We start from the raw sequence: 11,493 nt of genomic DNA, 5'->3' as shown, positions 1-11,493 counted from the left end.
TGGGCCAGATTTTAGAAGTGTCAGTAGTTAGGAGCTCCCCTTTAGGCATAAAAAGCTGCAGTTCCCTAACACGTTCATCATCCATCAGTTTATAGTGAGAACAATGAAGTGACAGTGGGCTAAGCTCTTTTGAAAACCTAGCCCCAAATGAGTTCACAGAAATTCAAAGGAATTGAAATAACAAGTGGATGTACCATTTACTTGATACATTTTATGAATTGAAAACATCTGTTCCTATTATTCTTTTAATAAACTAGCATTTTGATGTTAGAAAGCTTGTGTTGCCAGTAGCTCTCATCAGCAACACAGCCATCCAAAAGCCAGATTCTTACTCAAACATTATAAACTATTTACCATCTAAAAAAGGAAAACTTTGCTCCAATCATAGTAAAGAAAAATATCTTTTCATGTTTTAAACAAATCTTTACCATCAAATTCTTCTAAATCAAACCAACGTTCCTCCATTTTTTCCCTCCCCTACTCCATATATAAAGGAGGACAGGGGATCATAAATGGATGTGTAGACTTTGAGAAAAATGGCACATGAAGACTTTGAGTACTTTGGGTCTGAACCCAAAACTTCTCAAAGGTAATGACATTTGATTTTTATGTGGACTTCCACAGACTTCATATTTCATAGGTAATAACTACAAAAGCCTGAGACTTACCAAAGTATAGGAAAAGGACAGAGACTCTGGTTATGTTTCATGATACTCTGGGGTTTGCAGTGGGTTGAGTTTGATGTCAAAAATAAAAAGTTTTTTTCTAAAATCTAAAAATCTAATCAACTTTTCTGGCATGTAAAGTTCATTCAGACTGCTTTCAGTAGAACACTTTTGGGCTATTTTCTCCTTACCCTGCAGAATTCATACTGATTGTAGGTGTGGTCACCTGCTTATAAAATGACAGCTGCATAATTTTACTCATTCAAAGCTGTATCTCATCCCAGTCACACGGCACAACTGCAGAAGCCTCATGCTGATACTCCTTTTAAACTGTGCCTTATCTTAAGCATGCAATGGGCAAGAAGGGCAAATACAGAGGGAGGAATGTAGTATTAAAATATGTATGTGTGTGAGTCATGTACATGAAACTTTCTCAACAGGTCACAAAAGAATAAGGTAAAGTAACTGCAAAAGGAATGAATGGCATTTGGACATGTATGTGTAAATACACTTGCTATTGGCCTGGAATAATTCCACAACATCACAAAATATTATTCCCTACAGTGACAGTGATCATAAAATATATTGCACTTTACAGAGGGCATCTGTTACTGCCCAGTAAAGACCACAGCAGTATTTGCACAGCCTTCAACAATAACTGAACCAGGATTGTAATAAAATAGCTCTGCATTTTCTTATTATATTGCGACTGTCATTAAAATATCATACACAGTTAAATGATTATTGTTCAAAGAAAAGGGCAGTGTACAACAATGTTGTTCTGAGGCAAAATTCTCACCCCCTCCCAAGGTGTTTCTTCCAGATACATCTCTCCTTTCTATTAGAAAAACTAATCCTGAGCTAGAAGCTACCTATCATTTTTAAATTAACTTGTTCTGAAAAAGAGCAGATCCAATATTATGACCTTATAGGCTATGTAGCTTGTTGGTAAAAATTATCCTTGAATTGGAAAATCAGTTTTATTGATCCTGTAAATAATAGCTGAAAACAACAGCTATCTGTCCCCAGTGCAGACACCACCACCCCCCCAAACATTTCCAGCACATCTGTTCAGCAGGTGAACATCAGTCATGCTGTTTCCTAACAAAGGGTAAGCCAGGCTGGCTCTTCCTAAAACAGAGGAGGTAAGGACAGAATCAATCAACAAAGCTCTTCATACTCTTCTGCAGGACATTCCCCCACGTATTTATTAATGCTGTAGCAACATCAGCCACTACTGTCCCAATCCCACAGATTCTCCCACTGCAGAGTGGCCCCCTGAGCACACAGAGCAATTAATTCCCAGATTTCAGCCTCTCCAGGATATATAAATGCACCACAATGGAAAAGCTGATGAATTTGCATGTACTGTAAGCCCTTGGCAAGGGATGGCAGAGATGAAAGACTCCTTCCAGCCTTCTATACTACACCTTCCATATCTCACTTGGCAGTGCCAAGCTTTGCACTGATGATTAGGATTATCAGAGACAGAGATAATTTACCTATTAAGAGCAATTATGGGTAACCTCAATGCCAAACAGTTACAATCCAACTGTAAATTCCATCTTTTACAGAACATTTATCTTCCTACTCCAATTATAAATTTTCCATTTTTTATATGCAGAAATATATATAAATTTGGATTAAAAAGTCAAGATATTCAATATTTTTCTTCAATAGACAGTTGCTGACAGAAAAGCAGGCCTAAAACTTTCAAAAGATGAAAATACTCCAGGGGCATAAACACCCGATTATCTGGTCCACATCCAACCACAGCAAATTATTCCAGTATGTAAAATGCATTACAGACTTTAATCCCAAGACTTATTTTACATATTCACAGAAAGATGCCATATTACTCTACACAGAAAGATATTACACTACACTATTAAACTGACAAGAAGTTTTTCCTGATCCAGCCTGTGAAGTATTTAATTTACTCCTAGTTACCCCTGCCCTTTCATACCTCACTAATTTCTCTGCAGATTCACAATTTACACTCCTTAGATGCTTTTAATGGCTATGCTGTTAATGGCTGCTGCCTAGCTAGATATATTCAGGTTTTGTGACAGACCTAAGTCCATCACTGTACATCTGGACACATCGAGGTAAATCAAGCTGATTGTTCTTTCCACAATTTCATGAGTATTGTTCCAGCATGGACCCAGCAAATGAACCCTCCAGCAGCCCTCCCTCAGGCCGAGTGCAGGGATGAAACAAAGGTTGGTATATGTAGCCCAAGTTAATTTTGGCCTTTATTTCACAGCATTATATACTTTTCTATGTTCACCTTTTAACCTCTCACAGCTTTATTTAAAGGAATAAGCTATTAAAAACCATACAGAACACCAACAGGTCCGAATACCTCTACAATAAATTAGAAAAGCCTCATCCATATATTCAATCTTCCTATCATTTTGGGGCACTCAAGTGTAATAGCATGTGATTTTCCACCTAATATGCACTCAGTGAAGCTAAGTCTGAGCATACTTACACATCCTCATAGAGCCTTTTGGTCAGACACTTTGAGCAACCCTAAGAAAAGCTCACCTGTAATTTTCATGTGTTATTTTTACTAAAAATTTCTACTTTTCTGGAACCTTTCATCTGAAGACTGCGGTATTTTAAAAAATTTCTTTAACTTTTTTGCTTCAGAAGCTCTGGAAAGCAAAGAAAATTTTGTAATTATTTCATCCAGCACACAAATGCAGCTTCTGGAACAGCAAGTTTCGAGGGCAATCATCATGCAACAGTACAGGGAAAAGAAGATCAGAGAATATAATCTTCAACTGAATTCCAGTGTAATCCTGATAGAGAATTAAAGGATTTGGAATGGGCCAGAACACTGGAATTAACAACAGTACTCTTCCCTAAAAAAAAAAAAAGCTGTGAAATCCTACCAGCCAGAACAGGTCAGAACTTGTCATTATTATCACACCCACCGCAGTGAGCACAGCAGCCCTGGCTGCCTGAGCTGACTGAATCAACATCTGGTCAGGTTTCTGTTGTGTGTGCTCCCAGTGGCTAGCAGGCAATCTTGTAGTCTACGTTATTTCAACCAAGTTCTGACCTGGCCTAACCTTGGTTTGTGAAATCCAATAAGATCACAGCACAATCTGGCATGGCTGCAAGCAATGTTCAGTCATACTGATACAGAAGTCCCTGAGGACCATAATCTGGAAGAAACAACAAAGAAGGTTGCAACAAAGAGAACCATAAAACAAAAGGACAAATGGCAAATAAAAGAGGACCAGTATTACAGTACCTCGAATGAAGGGAAGGCCAATACAGAGAGCTGTGCTGTCAGAATTTGGTCTAGACTAAGAAAGAAAAAATAGTAGGGAAATAAAAACATAAATGGAAAGAAAAAGCTGCTACCTTTTTAAAAGCTGAAGTTTCAACGGTTTCCTCAAACAGTTAGAAAATAAAGTATGCAAAACTTCAAATGTATGAAGGCCTTCTTTTCTGAAATAGCTGGCAGAGAGATCCTTGACAACTGAAAAAATTCCTGCTTGAAGTAGTAGTCTCTGTAAAGTGCATTCATTTTGGGCCACAGCAGTATTACTCACTATCTAGGATCCAGGGATTGTAGGACATCAGAAGCATCCTCAAAGCTCAAGCAAGCACAGTGCAAACTCTCCCACATCACACCATCCACCTTGGCTGGGTCAGATATGTAACACCCATAACCAACACACCAGAAAGCCAACTCCACTCTTGGGCAGACAAGACACAGCATCATAGAATCACAATCCTCAGGGCTGCAAGAGACCTTTAAGATCATCAAGTCTAACCATCCATCCAGCACTACCATTGTAGCACCTAAACCACATCACCCAGATAAAGGCTCCTTGAGCTACCCACAAATTGCCTGATCACCTTTCCAAGGCACCAAAACAACACAGGTTATGCACACAAGCTGGGTGGCCAGGTGAGGAAAATAAGAAAAAGGAGAGCACAAGGATGCATGAGATGGCAGGAGAAGGAAAGAGCATGCAAATGTTAAAAAAAAGCATGAGGAGGGATGCAAAAGAGCACACCTGAGAAACTACATGCATATATGAGAGCTTAAGAAAGCGTGGAAGAGTACAAGGAAATGCTGCAACAGAAAAGAAGTAGTTTGAAAATAAGGATCTATCTGCCCCTTCACCCCTAGGATTATTTGTCATCCTGATGAATCTTTAATTTTGCTTTTTTTCCTCATTTCATATGGCTTTAAAGTCTGATGAGTTTGTGCTGCAATGACAAATGTTTGCTTCATGTTAGATGTAGGGACAAGGCAAAACACAACAGGAAGCTGATTTTGGCTAAGGCAAACTTTAAACACAGATGCTGCCGACAGTGGAAAACCTTCAGAGATGAGTGAAACAAGGTGATCAATTCAAATGAAATCCAGAGATGGGTGTCCACTACACTTCAGGTTGTTATTTTATTAACTGCCACCTTGCCTAGCTTCTTTGCTAACACAGGGAAATACATCAAAGACAAAAGCCAAACAGCCCCATTTAATCTTGTCAAGCAAGAACAAGGTTCATCAGGCTAAATATTACCTTTCTTCCAGAGTTTCAACCTCTTCCTGACATGAAATCCAAAACCACACAGTTGAATGCTGAACAGGTCTTGAAGAGCTCTTTGAAACATGAGCACTTCAACCAGGGATGATAGTAAATAAAAGTTAAAAAATCCCCACAGAATGGAAGCAACAATTTTCTCTTACTTCAAATCCCAGCAAGCACTGTGCTAATCTTTCCCTAGTCTCCAACTTTTGGATTTTAAAAATGCTACACATACACACTTTGGTGGCCTGCACCAGGCCTAGGTGAGCATGAGACCAGTATGAGACTGCTGAGTTTCACAAGTCCATGCATCCCTATCCTCAGGGACCAAGGAAAACACCTTCCCATGCAGAACACCTGAACATACATTCAATGCTCACTCAGAGAAAATTCACTTGAAACAGAATCTTAAAAAAAAAAACAACCCAGAGTCTTTAGCCCCTCTATGAGTACTTATGACCACTGTGATTTATTCTTTCTAGCCTGGAGATTTAATAGAGTTGGGTTTTTCCTCAACTATTTTTGTATGAGTTTATTTTAAGAGCCTAGAAAATTTTTTCAACAGCTTTTTAATCACATGCTAATTTCTAGCTGTATTTCTCAAATTAGAAAAATCAACTATTAGAACACAGTCAATGTAGAAAAGAACTGCTTACAGGACAAATATGTAAAATAGATTATCTGGGTTCAGTGTTCTGTGCTAAAACAACACTTTATACTGAATACAAGTCACTGAGATTCAGTGTTTCATAAACTCACCCTCCCCCATATGTATTCCTCATTCAAAAGCTCAAAGCCCTTATTTCAGAGCTTCTGGCACCCATCTCCCACCTGCAGAGTACAGGGCCTCCAGGAAAAGAGGCCCAAGAGACTTGACCTTCTGCCCACTGAGGTAAATGCAAAGCTTCTCACTACTGAAGTAGTAAATAAGGTCAAGGAACATTTGTCAGATGTAGAGTAGCTGAAAATTAGGACACATTTCTCAAAAATTTGGCTACAGTTTTCACGCACTCAGTGTCTTCATGTTCAAGGTGACCTGCTTAGACCGGCAAGGTTGCAAAGGCAGAAAGGCTAATTAGCATTATTAATATTATCCTTGCTGAAGTCACCAGGTGCACCTCTTTGTGCCTTCTTAATCTGAAACATGCAGTGGACTGATAAAAGGCTTCCCACTATTAATTTTAATACCTATTTAGGGCCCCCCAACAGTGGCAGGCACTGCATCCCTGCAGTCCCCCAGCAGCCTCTCTGTGCTGTGAGCCTGCAGCCCCCCTTGAGCACAAACAGCACAGGGGCTGCTCCAGCCCTGCTTCCAGCATCCTCAGCCACTGGGCATGGCCAAAGTGGGGAACACTCATCCCTCCATCCTGTTCAGCCTCAACAAGATGAAAAAAAAAAAAAAAAAAAAAAAAAGGCTAGAAAGCCTTTCACTCTCAGTAAGTCTAAGCCATTTGGTAAGTCTGCTTGTATCTATTCTTACAAGCAACACTTAAAACTAAGAAAACACTGCAGATCAGTATCTATTTTAGCATAGAGACATGTGCAGAAAGCTTCTAAATTTCACATTCCCTCAAATCTTCTTCACAGCTTACATTGTGTAACACATGCTAGTCGTTTACTCTTCTGAGATTTCTGGGAGGGTAAAAAAGAAAAGAAAAACAAAATTGCAGCCAGATCTTTCTTTCTTTTCTTTGCTGCCAGATGAGACCCTCATCTAAGCAAAGGACTCAGTAACAGGCTTGAAACACTCTGCCTGATAAACATGCGCATATTTAGGAAACGTGCCAGTCCACTCCTCTTACCAACCCACACTGGAGGACAAAAGAGAAAAAATTGCCATGGGCATCACATCATGCATTTACAATTTCCAGAGAGGGGTTTGAACTGGTACCCACAGAAGGAAGCCTGCCTGAGCTGGGAGCTGCTGCTCAGCTCCACGATACTTCCCACAGAGGAGCTGCACAGCCTGGCTGCCAGCTACACACAGATTAGAAATGGTGCTGCCAAGTGTTAAAAATGCTAGGCAACCGGGTTTTATGGAGAGCACACTGAGACCTTGAACCTCGCCCTGCATTTCAGAGAAAATATAAACCAAATATGGAAGGCACACAAATTATTAATATACATTCATTTTACTTTTATTGGCAGAAGTGATCATGCTTGTGTGTAATAATTGCAATGATCTACAATAAGAAAACATGGAGTTTTATTAAAAGCTTATTCTAAAACAAGAACAAAAAAAGTCCCACCCATATTTAGAATTTTAAAAGAGAATATTTAAAATATCTCTTTAAAAGAGAATATAATTTAAAATATATCAAAGAATAATGAAAAATCATCCAAAATTTAAAATACAATTCTCAATAACCAGATTCCATATGAATATTATTTCCATATATTACATACAAACTTCAACAGAATTTCACTGTCAGCTGGTTCTGAATTTTTCTTCCTCCCCCTCCTTAACTGAGCAATTAAATTCCAGAAGCAAAGCTCTCAGTAATTCTGTCACAGCAGTTCTCATGTTCAAAGCACTTTCTGGGCATTAAACTCCACAGCAACCCAAGGAAGTCAGCAAAGAAATGTCAGAATTCCCATTTTACACAAAAGAAAAAAATGAAACAGATCCTCCAGAGTTTTTATCCAAGATCAGAGAACCAGTTTTGATTATACACATACTAAGGGACAGATAATCCATGCTGTGGCTTAGCAAAACATTTCTATTTAATAAAGCCCTTAATCACTTGTCTAGAGACTTAAATGTTCCTATACTCAGCTCAAATGAGTATGCATGTTAAATGAATATACTGATGGAGTCCCAACAAACAAAGCCTCACTACAGCATGCACCCAGGGAGAAAATCCCAGTGAGCAGGCTCTTGGGTGAAGTGAGTGGCATATAATCTTAAAAATCATGAAGGGCTGGAGCCAGAAGCTGGACTAGAGCCAGAGTCTTTGAGCACAGAGTGATTACAAGGCAGGCAGAGACACAACAGCCCTATATCTGTGCTAGCAAATGAAGAGTTCCAGGATGTTCCTGGGTTTTGAAATGCTATGATTCACACTGTTAAATTGATAAAGAGAGCACCTTGCAAGGCTTTTGGCTGTAATAAATTGCCCTCCCCCAAACACCACTCTGGCATGGCTCAGAGGCTACAAGGCAGGGCCACTTCTCAACAGGCAGCATGGCCACCATGGTTTGGAAGCTGCAGAATGTCACCCTCATGGGCATGGACCTCTCTGTGCCAGCTGGTCCCAGGGCTCCCAAACATCCAGTTTGTCCAGGCAGATGTGAGTGAGTGAGTGAGTGAGTGAGTGAGTGAGTGAGTGAGTGAGTGAGTGCAGCTCAAAGGAATCAGTGTGGCACACACAAAATGACATTCACACTCTGCTATGCCAGGTTATATTAGGGTTTCCTACTGCAACTGACAGAGGCTGGGGTTTCCCAGCATGCAGGGGCTCTGGAGCCTGTAGAACTTGTACAAGGAAAACAAACTGTGTTTGCTTTTCTCAGTCATAACCCAAGAGGGTAGATGGCAGTGTTTAAATCTTCTTTAAGATGACTACAGCATCCAAATAAACCATATTCAAATACCATGAGCAACAGACAGCTCTAACTCACACATCACTAGGCATCTCTGTGATTCCCAGCAGTGGACCAGCAAGCTAAGGTCACACACAGGGCTTGCTGCCTGTCATGGGAGCTCCATGCCAAGCCATGTAGATACTCATCTAACATTAGCATCTGTTTGCTTGGCAGGCTCCAAAGGCAATTCAGCTGACAACTCTGAATTTGCCTCTGGGTCTGTCACAAGATCATATAACTCTGGGACTTCTGGGAATGCCTAATACTTCTTTGATGAAGATCATGTATATCATAATATATTAGCTCCATTCTAAGCATCTCTTGAAATTAGTGTTTGTGACCCCTTAGAATTATTCAGGTTGTGTGGCTGGTCTAAGTGTGTAAACTAAAGCCAAGTTCAAAGATCATGCAAGTAGCTCTTGTTTGCATCAAGATCTCTTCAACAAGTTTACGTGATGATCCCAAGAAGATAAAAATCCAAATTTTTGGTGTTAATATGGGTTGTGTGTTACTGATGGAACATCAGTCTGCTCCCAGGCTTGTGTAAAATGAAGAGGGTAACTATCAGCTTTGCTATCACCCTACTGCTTTAAGGTTTGATATTCATGTGAAAATGATGCTTAAAAAAGGATTACACAACTTTATATTAGTCTAAAAGCTTGTTTCATAAGATTCAGTTCATAAAAGGCCAAAATCTTTACTTTTTACCTATATATATAAATACACGCACACATATGTATCCAACTGAATAAATGTGAGGAAAGATGGGATTGTTCACGTGCTTAAAATTAAAAGCATGCCAAACCATCCTATTATGTCAGGAAATAGATGAACTTTTGGCCCTGAAACATTGAATGCCAGAGACAGCTGCAGTGTGAAAAATTTAACAGTGTTAAATTTGCCCTCAAGTTTAAATACATCACATCTCTATAATTACTCATTTTTTAAAAATTACTTAAAGAGCAGAAGACACTAAAAATCACTGCACCTTCCCCCAGTCTGTGTCTGATAAAGAAACTTCAAACACCATTAACAGCCTCAGGAAATAAACATCCCTGTTTTGGAATTTTCCCAATGGACATGAATTACATAACAGGACTAGAGCAGCAAATATTATAAATGCCATGGACAATGTATAAAACAAGAACCACTTCCTGGTTAGGCATTTTCTGTTTGTTTTTTTTTTACTTCCGAATGTAGCAGCATGCGGGGAACTGAGTCATTATATAAAACAGCCCTAAAAGCTCTTTCTGGTCTAATAATGCAATATTGCAAGTGGGAAATCAGACCATTCCCACTGTGTTTACAGCTGTGGATCAGAGACTTCAAAGCTTCAAACCTATGTTTTACCAGTAAGCAAAATCAGTCCTTCCTCATCAAAAGGTTAAATGCAAAATGTAATATTTTTTTAACTTATCTCTAAAACTGAAAAGTCAAAAACAAAACCATCTGGAAAAATAATCATAATTAATCAGATTTCTTTCTCCTGTACAAAAACAGACATAGGAGGACAGACCTCCCAAATCAGGGAGGCTTCAAAGCAAATGGTGGTGGCTCACAGATCTGCAGGCACGTTCCCCAAGGCCATGCCTCCTGAAGCCATATTGCTTGAGAACTGCTAATTTTCAGCCCATACAGATAACATTTAGACCTAAGCCCCTGATAGAAGCACAAGGCTCCCAAACTCCCCTAATACCCTTGAAGCTGTGCCTTGCAATCATGGTTGGTTGTTAAAACACAGTCCACAGTAATTATTGCTGTGCTCTCCAGGCAGAGCAGCCTTTGCTGCAATACAGCAGATCTGAGACACGAGGCCAACTGAAGCCTCAAGTCTATTTTAATCCCACTATAATTATAAATTATGGATATGTAGTTGAGATGCTTCTGAATTGTTTGCATGAGGGTGTATTTATGCATTGCAGAGGAACACTGCAGAGGAATATCTGAGCTTGAACTGACTGAACTGGCATCAGAGCCAATGCAACAACAGCACGATGCTGTGTGAGACACCACTGCTGTCAGGACTCACTGCCGTGCTCAGAGCTAACAACAAAACATACCTTTTCACCATCCTCCATTAAGCAGTGTTGACAGATCCATTAAATACAGAATGAAGAGAAAAGGTGTTGACAGGTTTCTCCAAGGCAAAACAGAGGAGAAACACACTGGTTAGTTGTTCAAAGAACCGTGATAAAGGAAAAGTAGTATTACCCAAGTCAGAACCACCGAGTAGATGCTGGAAAATTTGCCAGAGACTGGCTGAGTGGAGAGAGGAATTGTCTTACCCATGCCTGCACCAGCGTGCAGCTGCCATCAGCCTCACACTGCAATGAAGGGGACAGATGCAGACCCTGGCACCATTTCTTAACCCTGGAAGAAGCTGGCTCTCTACAACGTTTTTATTTTATGTTACTATCCCTTAGTCATGCAATATTTATAAGTAACAAAACCTTCTCTTTTTACTTCAGAAAGCAACACATCACTGTACTTTTCTAGGAATATCACCTCAGATCAAATACCTGGTGTTTTCAGTTTAGTAGTCTCCTATGCACTTGCATAAGTAGCAACTAATTCTTTGGAGAAAAAGGTTTGCCTCTACACATGCTCTGCACTAACTGGACAGTCCACTGTAAAGCAGTACCATATTAAGTAGATTGCAGGGATTAAGTACATTTTCCACCACAAAC

At 39.7% G+C, this 11,493-nt stretch overlaps 1 protein-coding gene across 13 annotated transcripts in view; it reads right to left on the bottom strand.

The window, feature by feature from the left end:
* PPP2R2C (protein phosphatase 2 regulatory subunit Bgamma) overlaps positions 1 to 11,493 on the bottom strand; it is a 191,262-nt gene that overhangs the window by 55,040 nt on the left and 124,729 nt on the right. The window contains exon 3 of one of the 13 annotated variants that reach the window (XM_088163103.1): positions 3,931 to 3,985. The exons of the other annotated variants lie outside the window; for them this stretch is intronic. Within the exon in view, the coding sequence (XP_088019229.1) occupies positions 3,931 to 3,985 (55 nt within the window). The remainder of the gene's footprint in view (positions 1 to 3,930; positions 3,986 to 11,493) is intronic. 13 annotated transcript variants of the gene reach the window in all.

The sequence above is a fragment of the Sturnus vulgaris genome, chromosome 4 (assembly GCF_052056855.1).
Source record: "Sturnus vulgaris isolate bStuVul1 chromosome 4, bStuVul1.hap1, whole genome shotgun sequence".
Taxonomy (NCBI): domain Eukaryota; kingdom Metazoa; phylum Chordata; class Aves; order Passeriformes; family Sturnidae; genus Sturnus; species Sturnus vulgaris.
Note: the sequence above shows the minus strand (reverse complement) of the source record. Positions and strands in the feature narration are given on the sequence as shown.